Source organism: Leopardus geoffroyi, chromosome D3, assembly GCF_018350155.1.
Source record: "Leopardus geoffroyi isolate Oge1 chromosome D3, O.geoffroyi_Oge1_pat1.0, whole genome shotgun sequence".
In the NCBI taxonomy this organism is placed as follows: Eukaryota; Metazoa; Chordata; class Mammalia; order Carnivora; family Felidae; genus Leopardus; species Leopardus geoffroyi.
Window position 1 is genome coordinate 57,133,069 of NC_059339.1, and position 26,054 is coordinate 57,159,122.

The 26,054-nt window shown below is 40.8% G+C and overlaps 1 protein-coding gene across 2 annotated transcripts; it reads right to left on the reverse strand.

Annotated features, from left to right (window-relative positions):
* Nucleotides 1-2,388: 2,388 nt before the first annotated feature.
* SLC39A6 (solute carrier family 39 member 6) lies at nt 2,389-25,485 on the reverse strand. 2 transcript variants are annotated; one of them, XM_045459361.1, is made up of 10 exons: nt 25,373-25,485; nt 22,810-23,544; nt 21,161-21,344; nt 19,465-19,634; nt 17,429-17,647; nt 11,868-11,973; nt 7,844-8,221; nt 6,566-6,646; nt 5,063-5,253; nt 2,389-3,684 (listed from the first exon to the last, which is right to left on the reverse strand). In XM_045459361.1, exons 2-10 carry the CDS (start codon nt 23,533-23,535, stop codon nt 3,532-3,534), a joined length of 2,208 nt encoding a protein of 735 aa, XP_045315317.1. In that variant the 5' UTR covers nt 23,536-23,544; nt 25,373-25,485; the 3' UTR covers nt 2,389-3,531. The 2 variants fall into 2 exon arrangements, with proteins under 2 accessions (XP_045315317.1, XP_045315318.1); XM_045459362.1 differs by lacking the exon at nt 25,373-25,485 and adding an exon at nt 25,215-25,321.
* Nucleotides 25,486-26,054: the final 569 nt, after the last annotated feature.

Genomic DNA, 26,054 nt, shown 5'->3' on the forward strand with positions numbered 1-26,054 from the left:
TGAAATATGGCCTTTTGTAGCAACGTGGATGGAACTGGAGAGTGTTATGCTAAGTGAAATAAGTCATACAGAGAAAGATACCATATATTTTCACTCCTATGTGGGTCCTGAGGAACTTAACAGAAGACCATGGGGGAGGGGAAGGAAAAAAAGAAAAGGTTAGAGAGGGAGGGAGCCAAAACATAAGAGACTCTTAAAAACTGAGAACAGGGGCGCCTGGGTGGCGCAGCTGGTTAAGCGTCCGACTTCAGCCAGGTCACGATCTCGCGGTCCGGGAGTTCGAGCCCCGCGTCGGGCTCTGGGCTGATGGCTCAGAGCCTGGAGCCTGTTTCCGATTCTGTGTCTCCCTCTCTCTCTGCCCCTCCCCCGTTCATGCTCTGTCTCTCTCTGTCCCAAAAATAAAAACGTTGAAAAAAAAATTAAAAAAAAAAAAACAAAAAAACTGAGAACAAACTGAGGGTTGATGGGGTGTGGGAGGGAGAGGAGAGTGGGCGATGGGTATTGAGGAGGGCACCTGTTGGGATGAGCGCTGGGTGCTGTATGGAAGCCAATTTGACAATAAATTTCATATTTAAAAAAAAGGATTCTTGTACCTATATCCATTTTTTTCTTTTTCTACACAATCCTATAGTTTTGTGAGGGCCTGAGATTTTATCCAATTTAGAAGCTGCAAGCAAGCCTGAGATATTTCAGGGATAATGGCTGAAGACATGAGACTTCCGGGACACAAAGGATTTGACTGCTCACAGCATGGCAAGCATTTGCATTGGTACTTCTTGACCCCAAATCCTACAGTAGCAAAGTGAAAGGTCTCTAGTGGATGTTGTACATGGTGTAAATCTGTGCAGCAGCTGAACCTGGGGAATTCACCTCATATACAAGCCTGATCTTTGTCTCTGACCTCATCCTTCAATGTTGTTCACTGAGAAATGACCCAAGCAAAGAGTGGTCAGGGTCCTCCATTCTTGACTTAGCTAGCAAGAATGTAGGGAGTCTTAGGGTACCAGGTAGACTGCCTTTCCCAGTACGGTTTTATTTCAAGCTTACACTACCCTCAATTAACATGGTGAACATTCTTTTTTTCTAGTCCCAGAAGCTATTTAAATAAATAACCTAGGGATTTATGTGCTGCTTGAAGTTTTGGTAAAATTCACAGCAAACAATGCCTTGTCAGGGAGGAGGAAGGCGGGAGTTTTGACAGGATTATTTTAACAGTAATTGACTTTCTATTTTTTTCTTGAGTGGTCATTTTCCAGAAAATTAATCCATAAAGTTTTCAAGTATACATAATCTACTCTATACATTTTTCATTCAAGGTATTACTTGTGCCTTTTTCTATCAGTCTTTTAAGTTTTTCCTACCCTTCCCCCACTCCCTGCCTGATCAGCTTGTTTCGTATTCTACAGCTCCTACATTTTTTTTTTTTTTTAACATTTATTCATTATTGAGAGACAGAGGGAGACAGAGCATGAGCATGGGAGAGGCAGAGAGAGGGGAGACAGAATCGAAAGCAGGCTCTATGAGCTGTCAGCACACAGCCTGGTGTGGGGCTCAAACTCACAAACCGTGAGATCATTGCCTGAGCTCAAGTTGGACACTCAATCGACTGAGCCACCCAGGCACCCCCCTACATTTTCTTCTCATCTCCATTCTCCCCCATATGGAGCCATTGAAACTACTTAAATCTTCCACATATCTACTAAGGAGTTTAACCCAGAGTAGGAATTATTTCCAGTTCATTGTTTTGTGGGCTGGTCCTACACACCTTCCACCTTCAGAGTCTATGAAGTCTGTGTTCCCCAAACTCAAGGAACATTTCCAGCTCTTCCAGAACTTCCTCATCTTGCAGTGATTTAGTAGTAGCAGTAAGGTAGGTCTGTGGGCAGAAGTCTGAAGCACAGTAATCATTGAACTAGAGGAGACGCCTCATGTCATGCTTTGAGGTACCCTAAATCCAAGTCATTCTCTGGTTACCCATATCCATCCCTGTCACTTGGTTTGGGGAATAGAAATGATAGTCCAATTGACTCAGTAGGCCATCGGGTTTTGTCCAATTTTCTTCTGATTTTCTAGAACGTAGGGTATCAATGCTTCTCGAGCTTAAGGCCCTGGTTGTTATAAAAGAAAGACTAGGGGCAGCTTGGAACAGACTGTGGATCATTGTCTTGGTGGAAAAGATTTTCAAACGGAGTTAAGGCCACCTAATAATATAAATGAGTTGATAAGTATACTATAATCTGGATTGTACTTAAAATTAGACATCTCAAATTCATAGAGATGAAAGTAAAATGGTGGTTACCAGGGGCTGCGGAAGGAGGAAATGAGGAGTTGTTATTTAGTGGGTGTAGAGATCCAGTTCTGCAAGATGAAAAAGCTCTGGAGACCCAATGCACAGCAGGGTGAATATACTTTAATGAACTGTATACTTACAAATGGTTACGACGGTAAAAGAGAGAAAAGAAAATCAGGTATCTGATACCAAGCTGACATGGGGGATTTATTTTGTAGAAAAGCAACATCTAGAGAATGCCACAGACAGCCCTAGTTTGTCTAAAGTACTACATATAAACATGATAATTGCTCAAAGTGACAACACTGAAGCACTGAAAGATACCAAAGTACTTTCTGAATCCAAGAAGTCAAATTACACTCAGAATGGTTTTCAGGTCTTTACCTATCTCAAAGTTCTAATATGCTGACATCTGGCAAACCAGATAACCAGAACACTCAACAGCCAAGTTTTCTGACCATACATAAACTTACTCGTACTCATCCGGTATATCTCCATACAAATATTTTAAGATTCCAATTTCTTGGTTAAGCTATATATGCTTGAGCTCATTAAATATACTTAAGACTTCTCTATTATACAAAGTTAAATGTACAACTTAATTAGTAAAAAGTGCTCACTGTGGTTTATTTTACTCTGACAAAAATGTTTATGCATGTGTACTCTATACTAATACTGCTTTTTTTTAATTCAAAAATTTCCTTCTCTTTTATAACTAGTTTTGTGACTTTTTTGGGTAAGACATCTGTGTCTTCTTTATTCTTACAGATTCTTCTTCTTATTTCTTAGCTTAAATTCAGTACGAGCTTTATTGGTATCTTAGGCTTTGTGTGCGTCCTTGCTCCTCAACACCAGCAGTTCTTCAGAGGCCTGACATCCAGCACGGAGCTTGCTGTGTTAGATTAGTTCTACAAAAAGGATTCAAGACATTTTTCCTGAAATATACAGAATATGTCATGCCAAATCTCTTGTTTATACAATAAACTGGTAAAACTGGTAAATTGCACATACAGCTCATATTCCCAAAACAGAATAACTTAAATATTAAAACGTACCTTTATGTTACCACCAAAACTGACCTTATAAAGCACAACAAATGGAAATATTCAATTAAAAAAAACACACAAAATCTACTAACCGTAAAGTCTGCGTATCACAGCGTAAGAACTCTCATTTCCCTATGACCTATTCAAACTACAGACAGCTATATTTTTTAAGCTACTCTAGAATTTACACCCTAATTAGAAATTTATACGAAACACAATTTTATGTTCAAATATGGAAATAAGCAACATAATTCCAAAACCCAAAAGTATTCCAGCATTCTGTAAAAAGAAATATCCCCAGCGGCTACATCCATGGTCACTAGCATCATTGTGCAGCATCTCAGGTACCTTAAAGAAAAAAAAAAGGGCAACATTTAAGTTTTCAGAACCACAAATTTGTTTTTATTACAGAACAGTATACAGTATATAGTATACGGTAATATTAGTTGTATACGTAGCTGGATATACTGAGTCAACCCATTAAAACAGGATCTTAAAACAGGACATGTTGACTCTAGCTAATACTGCCACACAGCATTTCCCAGCAGTTTATCTTTTTTTATGCTTATTTGAGAGAGAGTGTGTGCATACGGAGCACGTGCACCGTCAGCGCAGAACCCAATGCAGGGCTTGATCCCATGAACCACGAGATCATGATCTGAGCCGAAATCAAGAGTCAGACACTTGATAATCAACTGAGCCACCCACGCACCCCTCCCAGCAGTTTAATTAATAATGATTATTCACAGTATGCTCAACAAGCCACAGTCTTTATTGGTCCAGTTTGCTCCACTATAAGATGAAGAGCTATACTGATTATGCTGCTTCAGTTACTGTGTATAGCTGAACTGAACATGACATATAGCTCACCTAAGTTCAGAGATCTGGAACTCTTACATTATATAGAAGTTCGGCAGATTAGCTGGGATTATTGTGTGGATTTTGGTGACAAAAAAAAAAAAGTAACTCCTTTGTCCATTAGTAAGAAACTTATGAACATTCTCAAGTATACACAGCATGCCAACAAAATGTGACATGTGCTGGGTTTCCTACAAATCTATACACAATTCAATACCTGATTACTGAGATTCTACCTTCAAGAAGACACATCAGAAAGGGGTAGATATTTCTGTGTATCCTCATACACATTAGGATAAATGTGCTTGTGATCAATAATCCAAAAAGATAAACTAAAGAGCCTGTATTTTCTATGTTACCTTACTAAAGTATAGACTCCCTTGTCACTACAGCATTTAATATAAAGCCTTTTTATTATTTATTTATTTATTTTATTTATTTTTTTTTTTAATTTATTTTTTTTTTTCAACGTTTATTTATTTTTGGGACAGAGAGAGACAGAGCATGAACGGGGGAGGGGCAGAGAGAGAGGGAGACACAGAATCGGAAACAGGCTCCAGGCTCTGAGCCATCAGCCCAGAGCCCGACGCAGGGCTCGAACTCACGGACCGCGAGATCGTGACCTGGCTGAAGTCGGACGCTTAACCGACTGCGCCACCCAGGCGCCCCTATTATTTATTCATTTAAAAAGTTAGCTCTATCCCCAATGTGGGGCTTGAACTCACAACCCTGAGATCAAGAGTCACATGCTCTACTGAGCCAGCCAGATGCCCCTTAATCTAAAGCCTTTATAAAAATAAGGTTTCACTGAGCATTTTCTCTATTTTATCATTAATCAACACTATAATTAAACTTCTTAAAAACTTACCATATCAACCAGAGCAACATACATGAATAAGCCAGCAGTAAGTGCAAATATCCACATAGAAACATTTTCAGCATAATGACCAATGAAGATTCCCGTTGCCATTCCAAGATATGCCAGCATGGCTGACAGAGCATTATAAAGAACAGCCTGCTTAACAGTCATGCCAGCCTTTAGTAAAACAGCAAAGTCACCTTTCATAGAAAACAAAAAGGGACAAAGTAATGAAAAATCACTTTTAAGACACAAACCCAACAGATTTCCCAATTTACAAAATTCTCTAATTTTTTTGAGGGGAAAAGAAAAAGCAGCAAACTTAAGAATTACCCAGGGGTTAACAGTGTTAGTGTAAATCACCTAACAGCTCTATAAATTAAGATTTTGGTTTTTAAGTTTGTGATTGTTTGTTTGCTTATTTATTTATTTTGAGAGAGAGAGAGAGAGGGCAGAGAGGGAAAGAGAATCCCAAGCAGGCTCCACACTATCAGCACAGAGCCTGATGTGGGGCTCAAATTCACAAACTGAGATCATGACTGAGCTGAAATCAAGAGTCAGATGCTTAACCAACTAGGCCACCCAGGACCCCTAAATTATTTTTTTCCAGTTTTTGTTATGGCTTTCACTTTGTCGATGAATGATAAATACCACAAACCTACTATTTGTGGTCTTGCACTGTCTTCAACAAGCTTGTAACTGTATCATCAAGAAGAGGAGAGTGGAGAACAGATGAAATGATTAGCATATGATAAAGGCAATTTATAATTAAGAGCTAAAGAGTCTAATGTTCCAGTTATAAAAGGAGAAAAAGAGACAAATTAAGATAGGAATAGCTGAGAGAGGCTTAATGAAGCATGAAGGATCTAGAATGTGGAACATAAACCAGATGTTGAGGATCATAAACATTGAGTAGGCAGATGGGAGGCCTTGTGAATGGCAGAACACATGCCAAGGAGCAAAAGTGAAAATGGCATCACAGGTGTGTGCAAATATGTGTCTGTAAAAAGAAAAACAAGGACATGAACTGGGATCCAGAACAACTCTGGGAAGGTTTTAAGTCCTGGTGACAGAAGAGAAAAATATTCAAAACGTAATTCATCAACTTCCCTTTTCTTCAGCTGTAACAAGTCTCTTTGCCAACTTATCTCTGTTAACAAAAGATGACTCTTATTCCTGTGGTCTTATTCATATTGTAGGTATGAAGATAATGATCACTGATGTCACCAGCATGCTGGTGTAAGAAGATAATGTGGTAGGGAAAGAGGACAAGGGAGGAGACCCAGGTTTCTCTCTGGCAACCCCACATGGACAATTGTGTAATTATACTTATAGGGTCAGAGTTCTGGCTGGAGACAAACTTGTACTAAGAAAAGAAAGCTAGACAGGTTAGCAGACTTCTAAGAAGGCATGAAAGTTACAAAGAAGTTTGCTGGAACTCTCAATAGCAAAAGCCAGCAATACTAGGATACTTCATCCCCCTGGAAAATGCCATTTATGTGGTTCTCTTACCTAATTCATGTGGCAACTCGTGACAAAACACAGCAACAGAAGTGCTTAAACCACTTGATAAACCTTCAGTAAAAGCAGCCCCTGGGTAAAAATCAGAGAAAGTTTGGCTACATTATATTGTGGGTGTTTTTAAAAACAACTTACCAGCTTACAAAACAAGGTAAAAGATGTGAACCATATTCTGGTCGTAAATAAACAGAACTTTCCCAGCTGTACTCCATATCTCCTTTATAAGTAATGTTAGATTACATTCCATTAGGTTTACATTTCCCAGTGGAGCATAAGCAGGTACGAGAGAGAAGGGAAAGTTCCCCTATGCCTCAGAGTGATTAGAGGATCTTCCCACAGACCTGGGAAGTAACTGCAACCACGTAAAACATTTATGTAAAAAATAAACTGATTTAAAAGGTTTAAAAGAAAACACAGCAGTCAGGAGTACAAATATGTTTCGCTGGCCTCAGAAGAATTCACTATGTAATTAGACTTGTTTACATTCATTCTTTCATTGTCTACCAAGGACAGTCTAGGACAAATGGCTCCCCCCATTTTAAAAGCTAACACCATATATAACTGACTGCTTATACAGGGTGACTGAGCACCTGTACGTCCTCCTTTGCTGCTCATGCTGTGCACAGTACATACAGGAGGGAGAGCACCAGGCTTCCAGGGGGCCAAGGCCTGGGCGCATCTGCCCGGCTGCACAACAGCACTACCTCCTGGGGCAGGTGGTTCGCTTTGCCAGGCCTCAGCTGCCTAACCAGTAATCATTTCCATTGCTCCTTCCAGCATCAAGTTACTAAAACTCATAAGTATTCTATTATCTCTCGATTGTGATACAACAATTTAATAGCAAAAACTAGTTTTTTGGATAGAGATTCGTAACTGAACTTATCAGATATGCCAAGATGATTTTGGTATAAAAGATGATGAAAATTCTCTTCCCTTAATACTATTTTATAGATAAGGGAACTTAAATGTAAACAAAAACAAAACCAAAACACATGCTCTGTACACATTAGATCTTGATCTTAAGACTGCAAATTAAAACAACTGTTGATAGTTACAAGTTAGGTAATGGGCTAGGCAGTTGTAGCACTTAACCTTACCTAATATTTATTGAGAACTTCGTTGTCGAAGTAGCTACAGAAGAAATAACATTTTGATAATCTTAGAAGTTAACAGCCTTATCAAAATCAACCTATTCTTTGTTAAAATTGGACTGGTAGTTTAATGTGACATTTTCAGAGTCAAACAACAAGCAACTATGTAGATGTATACCAATTGCCAGGCCATCGCTGAAATTGTGCAGGCCGTCGCCCATTATCACCATCCAGGCCAATGTGGCGATGCCGGCGTCTTTCAGCTCCTCCCGAGAGTAGCGCTGACTGTGGCTGTGGGGGTGGTGGTTTTGGTGGTGGTGGTGGTGGAGGATATGATGATAGTCATGATGATGGTGAATGAGATCATCTGATTGGCCGAGGGTATCATGGAAATGCGAATGGCATTTATTCTTGCACCCTCGGGGTACATATTCATTATAGACTTCTTGCGGATGAGCATGAGCTATCATGACCTCTTCTTCTTCCAAGATTGCTGGCTGTTGAGAATCAAAGTGGGAAGGCTCCTGTGAGTCTGCTCGTAAATAGCCTTCAGGTCCTAGGAATAAACACAAAGGACATTGGGAAAGAGTCAGAAAACTTTGTTAATGTGCCTGGACACATTTCAAACAGTCCCACTGACAAAGTCCAAAAAGATCTTAGAGCATGGCAAGTACTCAACAGAGTGATGCTTATGAAAAACATCATCAGGCTTCACAGCGACATGCAGAAGAATGAGCCTGGACCACTTTCTTACCCCATTCACAAAAATAAACTCAAAATGGATGAAGGACCTAAACGTAAGACAGGAAGCCATCAAAATCCTCGAGGAGGAAGCAGGCAGAAACCTCTTTGACCTTGGCTGCAGCAACTTCTTACTCAACACATCTCCAGAGGCAAGGGAAACAAAAGCAAAAAGGAACTATTGGGACCTTATCAAGATAAAAACTTCTGCACAGCCAGTGAAGGAAACAAACAACAAAACTAAAAGGCAACCTAAGGAATGGGAGAAAATATTTGCAAATAACATATCAGATGAAAGGTTAGTATCTAAAATCTATAAACAATGTATCAAACTCAACACCCAAAAAGCAAATAATCCAGTGAAGAAATTGGCAAAAGACATGAATAGACACTTTTCCAAAGAAGACATCCAGATGCCTAACTGACACATGAAAAGAGCCTCCACATCACTCATCATCAGGGAAATACAAATCAAAACCACACTGAGATACCACCTTACACCTGTCAGAATAGCTAACATTAACAACTCAGGCAACAACAGATGTTGGCGAGGATGCAGAGAAAGAGGATCTCTTTTGCACTGTAGGTGGGGATGCAAACTGGTGCAGCCACTCTGGAAAACAGTATGGAGGTTCCTCAAAAAATTAAAAATAGAACTACCCTACAACCCAGCAATTGCACTGCTAGGTATTTATCCAAACAATACGGGTGTGCTGTTTTCAAGGGGCACATGCACCCCAATGTTTATAGCAGCACTATCGATAATAGCCAAAGTATGGAAAGAGCCCAAACGTCCATTGACAGATGAATGCATAAAGAAAGTGTGGTGTGTGTATACACACACACACACACACACACACACACACACAATAGAATATCACTTGGCAAAAAAGAATGAAATCTTTCCATTTGCAACTAGAGGATATTATGTTAAGTGAAATGAGCCAGTCAGAAAAAGAAAAATATCATAGGACTTCACTCATATGTGGAATTTAAGATACAAAACAGATGAACATAAGGGAAGGGAAGCAAAAATAACATAAAAACAGGGAGGGGACAAACAGAAGAGACTCTTAAATATAGAGAACAAACTGAGGTTTGCTGGAGGGGTCGTGGGAGGGGAGATGGGCTAATGGGTAAGGGGCATTAAGGGAGATACTTGTTGGAATGAGCACTGGGTGTTCTATGTAGGGGATGAATCATGGGATTCTACTCCTGAAATCATAATTGCAATATATGCCAACTAACTTGGATGTAAATTAAGAAAGAAAGAAAGAAGAAAATACAAACATCAACAGGTTTTATTGAATTTTAAGAAATGGTCTCACAGATTAAGAATGGATTTTAAACTTTAGCCTTCAATAACAACCGCTCAGATTCTTCCTTGATTTCTTCTGCCTTCTTACGTTTGTTTGTTAACTAACTGGAATTTAAATAAAAACTTGAAAAAGAAAAAACAGTGTAATATCTGCCTCCTTACATTTTTGAAAGATGACTGTTTTCCTGATTATAAAAGCACCACAGGGGCGCCTGGGTGGCGCAGTCGGTTGGGCGTCTGACTTCAGCCAGGTCACGATCTCGCGGTCCGTGAGTTCGAGCCCCGTGTCAGGCTCTGGGCTGATGGCTCAGAGCCTGGAGCCTGTTTCCGATTCTGTGTCTCCCTCTCTCTCTGCCCCTCCCCCATTCATGCTCTGTCTCTCTCTGTCCCAAAAATAAATAAACGTTGAAAAAAAAAAAAAAATTAAAAAAAAAAAAAAAGCACCACATACTTTAGAAAAACATTTAAGAAAAATATTGAAATTTGGAAATAAAAAACATGCTTAATCCTATCATCCAACTTCTTCTGTTTTGAGGGCAAAGTTCAAGGAAAAACAAGTACTGTATTTGAAATACAATTATCACCAAGGACCATTTATTGTGCAAAGAGAAGTAAATTAAACTGCAACAATAAAGTTTTGTTTTTTTCTCTTTGTCTTGTCCACTGATGACACTTTTCTTGGGAACATTCTGACCCTGTGGTCCAATCCTAGGGCAGCTATCTCTGCTCAATGTTACATATTTCACTGGACTCCATTAAAAAGGCTGAAGAGAGAAGAGACACAACAAAAAGAGCAAGAACATTTCACTTACTCTTTAGAGAAAAAAACATGTGAAAAAACAAAGGGTGGACAGGAAACCTTACAAGTAGGTGGTAGCAAAAAAGTAGTTTTTTGTCCTTTGTCAGCTGGCAACTATGTAGTGAGCACCTACACTGGCCAGTACCCTGCTGGGCACTGGGGATGGAATGGAGCATGACAAGGTCTCTACCTTCAAGGAAGTTACGTTCTTGTGGGGTGACAGCCATATTTGATAAGGAAACACATGTATAAATAAGGTCATTTAAGGCACCAGAAAGCATGGAAAAAAACAGAAAAGGTTAATGTGAAGGACAGTGACCAGGAAACCTTTGTCTTTTGGTGATCAAGGAAGGCCTCTGACCCCCAAATGATGGGAGAAGGAATTTGTGTGAAGATCTGATTAAGAGGCTTTCAAGAAGAAACAACAGCGAATGCAAGGCTCCGAGATAAAACCTGGTGTGCTCACAGAATGAAAAGAAGGCCAGTGAAACTGGACACAATGAACAATGAAAGAGAGTTCATGGCAAGGAGTCTGGTTTAAAAATTTATTAACTCAATCTGTCTAACAAGAAATGCCAAGCTAATAGTCAAGTTACAGGAAAAATAGGAACTTTACAGTGGAGCATCATGTTAGGTGGCACATCATGTCACTGAAAAGGATACAATATCACGTTGTGGTATTCCTGCCCAAAATGATCAATTAATCATAAAAAAAAAAAAAAAAAAAGAGAGAAACCCCAAGTGGGGGACAACTAGACGCAACATTTGATTCTGGATTATACTCTGGACCAATTTTTTCTTTGGGTGGAGGGAGAATATAAAGGAGTCATTAAGACAACTGGAAAAACATGAGTGATATCTACAGAGACTAGATAATGGCATAGTATCAGCATTAATTTCCTGATTTCAGTAACTGAACTGTGGTTATAGAACACAGTATCCTTTTTCTTAAAAAAAAAAAAAAAAAAACATACTGAGCATCTGGGGATACACAGACATCTCATCTGTAACTTACTTTCAAATGGTTTAGCAAAAAATTGTGTATGTGTACTCACAGAGAAACAGAATGATAAACGTAGGTAAAATAACTGGGGAATATACGAAAGAGATACAGAAATTCTTTGTATTATTCTTGAAACTTCTCTGTATGTCTGAATTTACCTCTGGAAAAATAAATATAATATAAACAACTTACAATTAAGAAGAAAAGGTGTAAGATATTTCAAAAGTAAAAAAGAAAACATTTAAAAAGGGACATAGACCCTTTTCTTCCAGATAGTCTAAGCTACCTGTAAATCACGGAGCAATCGACTACCTCCAGCCCTCAGATGTGTTAAGACTTACGATCGTCTGCATCTACTTTCTCCTCATTTGTTGAAAGTTGAGATTCATACTTGGACAGCTGCTTCTTAACCTCCACATCATCATCATTTTCAGGTTTTTTCTGATTCTAAAATGGCAAGGGAAAGCCATACTTTAAAACAGTTGACTTGCTTAGGTGTACAACTGTAAACAAACAGTTAAGCAAAAGATTCAGAAAAAGACAACACAGTAAACGAACTTTACTGGAATAAAAGTCATCCAAAGGCAGGCAGGGCCTATAGTTAATTTATACAGCACCTAGTAGTGTGTTCTAGACATAATAACTGCTCAGAAAGGTGAAGTGTCAAAGCTCCAATAGGAAATGTTGCAAAATCACATAGTCATCTTTCTCAATGTCCCCCATGTCATCTACTTTTAAGTGTGCTCTGGGAGCCTGTTAGAAATGAACAATCTTGGGCCACACCCCAGACCTAATGAATCAGCATAGGGATTTTAACTAGATGCCCAGATGATTCATACACACATTAAAATTGAACTCTGCCCCAGGCTATCAATTTGGAATCAACTAGAGACATTTTCTCCAGCATTTAGTGAGCTGCTAACCAACTACTTGGTTCTCTCTCCATTCCTCTTTTGGACACTGAAACCACATATTTCCCATACTTTTTATAACCTGAAAGTATACTATAACACTGATTAAGTATTTCCTATTAAAACTAAAATACTTTTCCTGTAATAAAACACCATTAACAAGCTTTCTTTTTTTATTTAAAATTTTTTTTAAATCTTTACTTATTTTTGAGAGAGAGAGAGACAGCATGTGAGCAGGGGAGGAGCAGAGAGAGAGGGAGACACAGAACAAGTAGCAGGCTCCAGGCTCCGAGCTGTCAGCACAGAGCCCGACGCGGGGCTCGAACTAACGAACTGTGAGATCATGACCCGAGCCGAAGTCGGACACTCAACCAACTGAGCCACCCAGGCGCCCCCAGCTTTCTTTTTTTCAACAAATCTCTACTGGTTGGCCTTAAACTTATCATTAGGTTTTTTAACCACCTCAATACCATGCTTGAGATATTATCCTTACCTCTGAGCCCAAGCATAATGGTCACCATTTGAACATTGGTGCCTATGCATGATTTACTCATGTAGAAGGTAATATTCAAAATGACATTCAACATCTGTCAATATTCAGTATTCAAAACTGTCACACAAATAATAGATTTCTTATTTGCAGTACTTTTGAATATGACTTAATTACTACTGGACCTGAGATTTCATTCTGGTGACAACATATAAAATATCTGTACATTCTTATACATTTTTAAAGGCAAGCACACAGACACATCTTTTTAAAAAAAATTTTTTTAAATCTTTATTTTTGAGAGAGAGACAAGAGTGTGAGCAGGGGAGGAGCAGAGAGAGAGGGAGACACAGAATCTGAAGCAGGCTCCAGGCCCTGAGCTGTCAGCACAGAGCCTGACATGGGGCCTGAACCCATGAACCGTGAGATCATGACCTGAGTCAAAGTCGGACGCTCAACCAACTGAGCCACCCAAGTGCTCCCATTTTTTTTTTTTTTTAATGTCTTATTTAATTTTGAGATGGGGGTTGGCAACAGGGGGAGACACAGAATCCGAGACTCCAGGATCTGAGCTGTCAGCATCATAAGCTGAAGTTGGACGCTTAACTGACTGAGCCACCCAGGCCCCCACGTCTTTTTTTTTTTTAATGATTATCTATTTTGACACACAGAGAAAGAGAGAGAGAGAGAGACAGACAGACAGACAGACAGACAATCCAAGCAGGTTCTGCCCTGTCAGCACAGAGCTGGACACGGGGCTTGATCTCAAGAATGCTGAGATCATGACCTGAGCTGAAATCAAGAGTCAGATGCTTAGACTGAGCTACCCAGGAGTCTCCACAGACATATCTTTATACCTACCCCTAGCTTAATGCCTTAAACAGAGAAAGTACTTCAATATTTGTGACAAGAAATGAATTCAGGATATTTTATATCACTTCAGTTAATGCTTTCTTATTGGGCAATGACTCACCCTAGAACCTACAGTTTAACCAATTCTTTCATTCTGTAAGTATTGGGGACCCATAATGTTCCCTATGCTAAGTGCTGGCAATATAGCATAAAACAAGATATGCCTGGTCTCCGTTTTCATGGAGCTTATCACCCACGGGAAGGGAGATTGCACAGATACAATGATTAAACAACTCTTCAATTGCTATTTTCGATATGTTTTATAAAGGAAAGACATATAGTGCTATGAGAGTGTATAACAAGACACAACTAAGTTCCAGGACAGGCTTCCTTGAGAAAGTGATACTTATACCAAGACCTAAAGAAAGCAGGAGTTTGTGGGGGGTGGGGTGGCTGTGGAGGTGCAGAGGTGGATGTATTCCAGGCAGGGAAAAAAGCAGGTGGGAGGGCCCTACAACAGGAAGGGGCCAGCCCCACCCCACCCCACAAATGAAAGCAACGTAAGGTGGTTGGGGCTTAGTAGGTCAGAGACGGGGCTAGAGAGGAGGCTGGGTGGCAGAAAGAGACCTAGACAATGCAAATCAAGTTAAAAGTGTGGACTCTGTCCTGAAAGTATCAACAAGTCACTGGAAGGATTTTCAGTGGTGGTTACAACTTCACCAGATTTTCCATTTAAACAAATCACTTTGCCTGCTCTGTTCTGGACTGGGAGAAGAAAACAATAAAATAATGTAGACAGTCCAGTTAGGAAGTGACTGCTAACACCTAGGTAGGAGATAAGCATGGTTTAGACCAGCATGATAGCAAAGAAGAGGGAGAGAAACTGAAAGACTGTGGATGTACTTAATAAACCTAGCTTGGATATGAGGATAAGGGAGATGTTATAGATGACTTACAGGTTCCTAGAGTAAGCAATAACCTTCACTGGTAGAAAAAAGGTTTTGATGTTGAACTTATTATAAAGGCCCAACTATCTATAAAGTATGAGATGTAACCTAGTCTGCATATAGAGATTTCAGATTGACATACATAGTATGATATATGGAATCGTCCAGAGTACAGAATGGATGTCTTAAGGAAAATGCTAGGTAAAATGTCCTGTTATGAGGCTGAAGAAGCTCTCAACACTCACCATATAATGGAGAGTTTTTATTTAATGTTTGTTATACGTTCAACAAATATTTGTTAAGTATCTATTATGTGCCAGATGGCATTCTAGGCATTGGAGATGTGGCAGAGCTCCTGGGTCTTAACAGTTTATATTCCAGTAGAAACTATTTTAGAAAAGATATCATCAAGCTTCTTTGACTACAAGCCAAAGTAATGTGTACATAGTAAAAGACATAATACACCGTAATATCACTGATGCATTTAAAAACATTGGTCATGGGGCGCCTGGGTGGCTCAGTCAGTTAAATGTCCAACTCCTGATCTTGGCTCAGGTCATGATCTCATGGTTTATGGGTGTGAACCCCACATCGGGCTCTGCTCTGATGGTGCCAAGCCTGCTTGGGATTCTGTCTCTCCTTCTCTCTGATCCTCTCCCACTTGTGCTTTTTCTAAGATGAATAAACATAAAAATAATTTAAAAACATTGGTGATGACAGAAGACTGATTTCACAACTTACTGAATTATAACCTGGAGTTTAAAAATAATTGTTCTCTATTAAATAAGAGAGAACCTACTTCTTAAGAGTCTCATATTAAAGAGTACCAGATTAAAGAAAAGCTATCTTTAGGTAAATTTGAAAGCTAAATTGAAATTAGAATGTTAAAGAAATGATGGCATTTGAACCAGGGAGACAACAATACAAACAGACCTCGAAACCCCACCTCTTCCAAAAGAAAACTAAAAAGGATCATTTGTTTTTCTAAGGAAAGAATTCCAAAGAATGTAAACAAGTAGGATATATCCTCAAATTAGTCCCAGGGAAGTGCCTGGGACGATGGGAACGTGGAAGAGGACTCCTGGATTAAGAATGAACAAGCTATTCTTGCTATTCTTACTTCCTTTCTTTCCACTAAATTTAGGTCCAGCAAGGAGAAGGCTCAAAATTTGTAGCTTGAGATTTTAGTGGATGTCAAATCTATCGGGGCAAATAGTCACAGGATGAACGAGGCACTCTCCTGGTCATACACGCACTCGTTTCCCACAGGGAGCTCTGTGTTCAGCAAGAACAACTATGTTCGTTTTCAAACCTCTTCATGCCAGTTACACTTGTTATTGTAATTGCACAAATTACGTACAGCTCAAATTGTGAAATGATGGTGAGAATAGGTACATCTGTGAAACCTTAAGTTGAATGCTTTTGAAAGATTCAAAGGCTGGGGCGCCTGGGTGGCGCAGTCGGTTAAGCGTCCGACTTCAGCCAGGTCACGATCTCGCGGTCCGTGAGTTCGAGCCCCGCGTCGGGCTCTGGGCTGATGGCTCAGAGCCTGGAGCCTGTTTCCGATTCTGTGTCTCCCTCTCTCTCTGCCCCTCCCCCGTTCATGCTCTGTCTCTCTCTGTCCCAAAAATAAATAAACGTTGAAAAAAAAATTAAAAAAAAAAAAAAAAAAGAAAGATTCAAAGGCAAGGTGCTTAAAAAAAAAAAAAAAAAAAAAAAGACTATCAAGTTATGTAAAGCAACCACTGCATAAAACTTTAAAAATTTACAAAACCTAAACTCTACCTTCGAATAGCTTTGCTAACGTATAACCTCTTGCTCAACTTGAGAGAAACTGAAATTGGAGATTGTGGATGAAGTCGCATGGCTATAGGAAAACAATGGTCATATGGAACTCCAACTCAAAATCTTGGTCAACATCAAATGACCAGAATATGAATGTATGAATGTTTTATATTAATTAAGACATCTAAGATGTGTATGTGCCATTTTTACAAGTTTCCACAAAGACAGTCTTTTGACTGACTTGCCTGGTCACATCAGACGAGAGGTGGCAGATAACCACAGGCGACACATTGGGTGTTTTTACCAGAGATAAGGAGCCTACTGTTTGCCTTCATACTACTTTCTGGTGTCAATTTGCAAAGGACAAGACTGTGAAAGTCACAAACCCTCTTAAATGCAACAGAATATTCAGCTACTGGGTGAATAAAGTTAATCAAGCAGTTAACGCTAACTACCAATAAATACCAACAGTGTATCCATAATGCTTCTTTAAAAAAACACAAGCAAACCTTTACTGACAGGTATGATTGACACTGAAAACTGTGCATATTTAAAGTATATAAATCAATGAACTTGGGTATATATCCCCGTGAAACCATTGCCACTATAAAGGCCATAATTGTGATGCTTCTGACCTTTAAGGCTTTAAGGCTCTGCTTGTGTCTTGTTTGGTCGTTTATACAGATGTTCATCCTTTGCAGTTCTTACCCTCGCCTGAGTTTGAAAGGAACACTGAAAATAGAGAACTCCCGGGTTATCAATAATATGAATGCCTCTGGGAACAAAAATTATCTCAGGGTACTGAACTCCTCTCAAATGAAGATCACACCCCCTGGACAAGCTCAGCTAACAGTCTAGTTAGACTACTACTCAAATAAATGTCTGATGTATAGTAAGTACACAGTACTTTTTCTTACCTTTTTCTTCTTATCTTTAAATTGCTTGATCAATGTGAGCACATGTTCGACGAGAAACATGAAATACAAGCCACCCAGAGCTGTCAGACCCTTCCACGTGGAATCAAAATAGGTACTTTCTTCTATGTTTTCAGAAGACAGATGACTGAAAAGTGGCCCTCTCTTCGCTTCCATTGCTGGTTCTTCATGGCTGTGACTGTGCTGGTGACTTGCGTGAGACTACAGGGAAAACAATGTGTGTTTTATAAATTCATTAGTTTCACACGTGTCAGAAAAACTGGCCAAGATAATAAGGTCAAATACGAAAACATTCAGAATTAGTCAAGTAATGGGATACTTCAGAGCTCAGAGGGAAGTTCAACACATGAAAAAAAAATGACCCGCAGTCAGCTAGCAATTTAGATCTTAATGTACCATGTGCTAAGGCACTTAACAAGACTGCATTTGTTTAGTGTGAAGACAGATACCTTCCTTAGTAACTCTCACATAGGTAACGGGTATTTTCAATGTTTGACAAGTGACCGGGGCCACAAATAGCAGGGAACTGCCAGATTTAACAGACATACAGTGTTTACTGTCTACACTCCAAACTGAAAAAGCCCACACTAGTCCTATCACTGTGGTTACAAGAAGCCCCGTGTGTATCACGGGCCCTGGCAGGTACCTGAGATCCAGGTGTGTGGCCCCAGCAGTCTGCAGCTGGGTGCGGTAGGAACTGCCACCACTGCGCGTCAGGCAACTGAGTGTGGAGCACACCAGCCGAGAAAAGATGGGGGCGGGGCACGGGGCACCCTACGCATCAGCTGCTTGGTGCAGCAGGTATTCCTGAACAAGTGCCTTCTGGGGCCCGGGGAACTTATCACAGCAAAATATATGTAGTACTCTAGGAATGATTTTTTCCCTGCTTACCTATGAACCTCTGAGGAAAATTTAAAGGATGAGATCCTATTATTTTAAGTATTTAATGGAGCTATCAAATAAACTTTACATAATTTAAGAATTTACTTGTGTCAATGAGTGTGAATCTCATAAATTCAACTCTCAAGGAAAATTCGTTTCTTGAGTACACAGAGAATCAGTTTATATTTCTGTGGCAAATACACTAATGTAAGCAGATAATTCACGTTGCAATCTATCACAGTAATAATATCTGAGCAGAATCTGTCTCCTTCTATTAACTGGGTCCAAAAAGTTAAATTCTTTATTTAATAAAGTCCCTTAAAGAAAAAAAGCAAAAAACAAACCATGAACATATATGCAGATCTAGAACAAAAATGCAGCTTTCAGTTACCAGTTTTTTTTTAAATTTTATTAAAAAAATTTTTTTAACATTTTTTTAAAATGTTTATTCATTTTTGAAAGAGATAGAGCGTGAGTTGTGGAGGGGCAGAGAAGGAGACACAGAATCTGAAGCAGGCTTCAGACTCTGAGCTGTCGGCACAGAGCTGACGTGGGGCTCAAACTCACAAACCATGAGATCATGACCTGAGCCAAAGTCGGATGCTTAACTGACTGAATCACCCAGGCACCCCTAAAAAAAATTTTTTTTAAGTTTTATTTAAGTAATTTCTACAACCAAAATGGGTCTTGAACTCACAACCCTGATATCAAGAGTTGCATGTTCTTCTGACTGAGCCAGCCAGGCACTGCCACAAATATATTTTATTTATTTATTCAACGTTTTATTTTACTTTAAAAGACAGAGAGGGACAGAGGATGAGCAGGGGAGGGGCAGAGAGAGAGGGAGACACAGAATCGAAAGCAGGCTCCAGGCTCTGAGCTGTCAGCACAGAGCCCGATGTGGGGATTGAACTCGTGAACTGCGAGATCATGACCTGAGCCCAAGTCAGATGCTCTACCGACTGAGCCAACCAGGCGCCCCTCCAGCAAATGTATTTTAAAATCAACTCTTCTAAACCAAATATCTAACCTTTTATATATACCAACACAAAGAATTCTAGTACAAACCAAAAGTTCTTGAATTTTTTCAATGTTGAATAATACAATATACTAATAAGACAAGCGACTGTACTTACATGTGGGAGGAGGTGTAAAAAAGCATCACCACTCAATGTCCCGACAGCCAGTGCCACAAGGAAACTTAGGAGAAACTTGAAAAACACCCGATTCATGAGAGGCACTAAGATAACGCCCAGCAAGGACAGGAAACTGATGATGGAAATGGCTATAAAGCCACCAACCCAGGCTGTCAAATAAAACACAGCAAAAGGAAAATTATATAATTGTTAAACTTTGAAGAGTTTTTTAAAAGTTATTTATTTTGAGAGAGAGCACGCATGCACACAAGCAGGGGTGGGGAGAGGGTGAGACGGGCGGGGGGGGGGGGGTCGGGGGAGAGAGAGAGAGAGAGACAATGAATGAATTTCCAAGCAGGCTCCATGCTGTCAGTGAAGAGCCCAATGAGACGTGGGGCTCGATATCAAAAACCTTGAGATCATGACATAAGCCGAAATTGATTTGATTTGGATGCTTAACCAACTAAGCCACCAGGCACCCCCAAGTTGCATTTCTTAATCTTTTTTTTTTTTTTTTTTTGAAGTTTATCCATTTATTTTCGAAGAGAGAGAAAGAGGGAGGCAGGGGCAGAGAGAGAGGAGGACAGAGGATCTGAAGCAGGCTCTGTACTGACAGCAGAGAGCCTGATGTGGGGCTTGAACTCATGAACTGTGAGATCATGATCCAAGCTGAAGGCAGACACTCAACTGAGCCACCCGGGCACCACCTCACCGCCCCCCACCCCCCACCCCGCCCCAAGTTGCAGTTCTTTTTTTTTTTTTAATTTTTTTTTTTTTTCAACGTTTATTTATTTTTGGGACAGAGAGAGACAGAGCATGAACGGGGGAGGGGCAGAGAGAGAGGGAGACACAGAATCGGAAATAGGCTCCAGGCTCTGAGCCATCAGCCCAGAGCCTGACGCGGGGCTCGAACTCACGGACCGCGAGATCGTGACCTGGCTGAAGTCGGATGCTTAACCGACTGCGCCACCCAGGCGCCCCCCCAAGTTGCATTTCTTAAGTAAAGAAATACAAACTCAGTGGAAGAGGGCTGTGGTAATAGAGCAATAACCAAGAAACCTGCTGCTGGCTCAAATCAACAATCTGACTGAACCCTCCTGGTAAAGAATGTAAGTCTAGTGGAAAGCTCTTTCAGATGGGGGTGAAAAGAGGGCAGAATACTGCTACCAACGATGATTTCTACATCATTTGGGAACTGAGCTTTTCAACTCCCATACAGCTAAATTATGAAAGGGAGAAGAGTTAAAAAAAAAAAAAAAAAAAAAGAAAAGAAAAGAAAGAATGAAAGAAAGAGAAGGAAACCAGGAATTCAATAATTTCTTTAGTGAACAAAGCAACTATTCACCATACTTTTTGAGCAACACAGGTCTACAGTAGAGCAGAACTTATCCTAGTTTATTAATTTATTAATAAGAACATACCATTAGGCTCCTAAACAGCAGATATTAACTCTGACCTTCTGAAACAGTGTGACAACATAGAAAAAGCCCAAATTTTGGATGGCCCTGCGGGATGTCCTCACTTACAGTATATTTTTGTTTTTAAGGCAAGGCTAACCAACTTGCTTTGTTCACACTCAGGGCAGAGAACAATTAAGATCAGGCTGAAAAATGAATGGCTTCATGTCAATATAGGGAAAAGAACAACATAAGTACACCTACTTGAAATTATCTTTACATAAGAAAGGCTACCCTACCTATTTGTAAAGAATAGGTCTTTGGAGGGATTTCAGCTTTCTTTTCACTCGTTGTATGAATTAGACACGATCTAGCGTCAATTTGATTGATGATGGCTGGGCAGAGATAGTTGAACTCTGTTGCATTCAGCAGAACCTGGATGCCCATGCCATGAGACGTGAGTAACTTGGACGCATTGAAACACTGTGGGAAACAAAGCAGTGAAAATCACCAGAAAGCATTCCCATTAGACAATCCAAAAAAATTGTCTGATGATACAACACCCTTTCCACACTGAAGCTACTTCCTTATTTTTTCAAGTCAACCCATTAGCATCAACTGTTGTTCTGAGTACTTTGGAACTTGCCTCAAGCTTCTTGGTGATACTGTGTGACAATGGTGGTGTCCCACTTCTTCTGCCTACTTCTTGGGAGAAGCAGTTTAAATCATCTAGAGAGAAAGCCCTGAGCGGAATAACCTTCAGGATCAATGGACATTCACAAGCCTGTTAACTCATTGTATAAACCTATTAAGGAAATGAGCTTTAATTTTGAGATGGGAGCTCATCAGAGATTGAGAAATATGTTGATTTAGTACTAACGCTACCCTACCTGGCCTAAACAAGTCCAAAACATGTTACTCTTCCAGCAATGACTGTACTTGCAAAACTTAGCTCAGTTCTATCTCCCTGGCAAAAGCTCTACAAGAACGAGAGATTAAATTATGCCAATTACTCTTGTGGAGGGCAAGGCTGGTTAATAAAACAAACCTGTACCAGCAGGCAGCTGTTTCAACAACGTAATTAGACGACAAGCTCAGTTTGAAGAGAATCCCCTCTAGGTAATCTGAACGCCCCTTCTCACACATACACAAAATTGGCAATGGCACCTGTTTCTCATCTTCTGTAAAGTTACTTTAACTTCCCACAGTTCTTGGCAAATACTACTCAGAACAAACTTTATTACCGGTGTTGCTATGGGAATGACCATTAAGATTATTCTGGAATTGGTACAGTCATATGATGATTTGAATGAAGTGCTCTTTAAGTTTTGCTCATTAATGTGTACCAACTAATTCCTTGCTCTTGACCTCTCTCAGCCAAGGAAAACTGTGCACAGTCTGGAAGTCTAGTTTAAGAAAAATACATGAATTCAGAACCTCACTGCCCAGACTTTTAATTTGTCCACCACATGGTTCTTGGTAGCTAGGACTCCACAAGCCACAGAGATACCTCTTCCAAAAAGGTAACACTATTCTTCTTGCCTTCTTTTGTGTCTTCAGCCACACCTTTCCCTAAAACATGGATTCTAACTGCTGCTTTTGTGAACTCCCATTTTCTACTTTTTCATGAACAAAATCTACCTTTTAAAGGTATTTACTCCAAAAATAACTCTGATAACTGATTTCCACACTCATTTTCAATTCTATTAGAAAATAGTTTTAGCTGCCAGCACCATCGTTACCAAAAAACTATCCCCCAAGTTTTGTATCAGGAATGTTTATAACACAGTAGAGATCAGGACTTTTGGACCAAATGCCTGGATGAGAAAGCAGACATTCCCTTTTCAGTAATTCATCATTTTATTTTTACTTTATACTCCTTACAACTAAAGATAGAACGGCAATGATGGGACAAACAAGCAGGCATAATGAAAAGCAGTCATCTTACCTCCTGAGTATTTTCATTTGTGTTTCTGGAATATATAAAACCTTTTCTGGGCTCACTCACAGATTCATTTGTTTTCCTACTGGCCAGCTGGCTCATCCGGCCTTTTTCTGTGATACTGGGTGGAGTAGAACTGCTCACATCTTTGGGGAAAAGTTTTCCAGGTTTTGGAGTGTCTATTGTCTCTAGAAAGTGAGTTCCTTCAGAGACAGTGTTATACATAGTGGAGGTCACTTCACTAGCTGTAACACCATCCTTGATTAAAACATTTCTTCTACTGTTAGCATGTTCTGATCGGTGAGATCCTTTTCCCTGGCTGTTTCTGGGATCTTTACCCGAACTATCAGGCTCATGGTCTGGGCAAAGAGCTTTCCGATTATTTTTACTGGAAGGAGCATGATTACGGTGAGAATGGTGATCATGGTCAGAGTGATGGTCGTGGTCATGGTGTATATGGATTTTTTTAATCTTATCTATGCCTATATTCTGAAGCAATTTCCTGAATCCTTCAACTGACAAGGAATTATTTTCTCCATAGCGATGGAAAAGCTGCTGTAGATGATGTCGCCGTGTGGTGACTGCCAAGTCAACGTTAATGCCAGATTCCCAATTTGTAATAATTTTCTCAGTGGTCTGAGGGAAAGCAGTTGCTGGTTCTAGTTCGTGGAGGGGATTTGTGACTGACAGGGTGAGGGTCAGAATCAAGATTACAGATAAATTCCTCGCCATTGCACCTTCCTAGAGAAAACAGAAAAAAAATTCTTGCTTTCACTTTTAAAACAATTTGAATTAAGAAATTTCATGCTGAAAATTGATACTGAACAATCAAGGTTTACAGAATATCATTTAGTATGGTTAGTGTAATGCTACATACAGTGAAAATATAAAGAACTATATATATATGTATATAGGAAATATACAAAAATACAAAGAATTCTAGGCCCTACCCTTGAATATACATGAAACAACTGGAGAACAATTGAGTGCTAAGGGACCATAATTAGCACTGAGAAAGCAACAAGTAATGCAGAAACTGGAGAGATTCATGTGGTTGCAGCCATACTGGTAATTTGTTATGGTAAGAACAATGATTCAAAATGAAACAAAACCCAATTATCTCCACCATCATTATTATTTCATAAAACAATCTTTTTTTTTCTTTTTCATAAAACAATCTTTTAACATCGGAAAAAAAAAGTAGAAACAGTAATCTCAGAATTCACATTTATAACTTTTCTTAACTGTATACAAATCGATTTAAGTCTTCTCTCTCCCAATCCCACTCCTCAAAGGCAACCCATTTTGCCTGTTTCTTGTATATCTCAGGATATTTTCTATCCATAGTCAAGTAGATGTGTCCTTTAATGACACAAATCGGATCCTTTCCCCCACTCAACAAATGACACCTTTCAGTGTTGGTACATACAGATTGATCTCATTCTCTTGAATGACTGCAAAATGTCACCTCTAATTTTTTTTTAATATGAAATTTATTGTCAAATTGGTTTCCATACAACACCCAGTGCTCATCCCAACAGGTGTGTCACCCCTAATTAAACTTCATTAAAAAAATCGTTATGTTCCTATAAAACAGTAAAAATTTTATCGTGGACTATCATCACTCATTCACACAATAGTATTTGGAACCAAAGGCCTAACCTCCAGGAAAAGAATCAAGTTGAGCCTTGGGGCGCCTGGGTGGCTCAGTGGCTCTTGATTTCAGGGTTGTAGGTTTCAGCCCCAAGTTGGGTGTAGAGATTTAAATCTTAAAAAAAAATCCCATTAAAAAAAAAAAAATCGAGCCTTGAAAAGCAGAACTCAGTTAAACAAGGGAAGGTATAGTCCAGATAAGCAGAAGGACTGATATCTCAGGACCCAGATGTCCAGCACCAATGATGGATGCTGACTGTGACCAAATTCACCTGCCTTCAGCCAAAGAGGTGGAGGTCGGTTCTAGAGCTAGAGAGCAAGGACGGGGTAACTTAGTTCTACCACTTTCAGCCGTCTCCTGCACCAGGAAAAGCTGGTGCTAGGAGGGCTAGCACCTTACAGGGCTAGCTAGACTCCTCAAAGAACAATTTTCCGGGCCTGAAGTTTTGGGAATTCAGTTAATATGCAAAGGATAAAGATTAAGAAATCATTCGCAGAAGAGAAAGTCAAGGACCAGAGTGGGTGGGGACAAACACAAACGGGTGGCTCAGAGAGCAGCTCCATGCCTTTCTCCCGGGAGGATGCTTACTTAGGGCGGTCAAGGACCAGCCGCCGGTTCTTCCCTACAAGTCAGCGTGTGTTGAAGAAAAAAGAAAACCTAAAGACAAGGGCCTGGAAAAAGGGGAGAGTGGAGAAAACGGGAAAAAAGGGCACAAAACTGCTTCCAAAGGCTTTCGTATTTTCAAACACGACAGTACCTTCCTCGAATATGAGATGAACAGGACAGACCGTTTCCTCCGAAAGTCCTCCGCTGGACTCCGAAACCCATCTATGCACCCGAAACTGGGAAGTCCGGCCTCCACGGACCGCGAGGTTCCCCCTCTCCGCTGTCCCCTCCCGGACCTGCGGGACTCACCTCTCCGCGGCCTCGCCGTCCCACGGCCCGGCCCCGCGCGCCGGTTCAGTTCCCCGCGGGCGGTCCGGAGGGCTCGGAACCGGTCCGTGCTTCTGTCTCAGAAGCCTCTACAGGGCACGGAGAAGCGGCGGTCTCATCTGCCCGGCTGCCCCTCGGGCCGGGCTGGGGTACCGCCGCGCAGCCACCGGGAAGCCGCGCCCCACGCGCCTCGCCTCCCAGGAGCAGGAGGACAATTACTAATTACCGCCGCGCGCAGCGCGCCGCCGCGAACCACCGCCTCCGCCAACCATGACTGCAGGGCATGCGCAGTGCGGCCCGGAACCCCGTCCCCGTCAGGCTGATCCACGAGTCCGCCTGTTCGCCCGCGCCGCGGGGCTCGCAGGGGCGGGTGAGACGAAGGCGCGGTCCGAGCAGGCTGTGAGAGCCTGCACCAGTTAGGGGCCCTTTCGTCCAGCCTCTCCCCGGCCCTGCGCCGCTCTGAGGCCCGAGATTCGCTCTTGAGTTCCCCCGGCCAGTTTCCGTCCGCTGCTGGGAGCCTGGCCGTGAGGGGCAGCGGGACGTTCCTGACGCTCCCGCGGCACACGAGCCCCGGGTCTTTGTGGAAGACCCTGAGCTACTCCACGCGGGTCTTCGTTCCTGCGACGCAGCCTGTGCTTAGGCGCTGGGCCACGGTCCAGCAGAG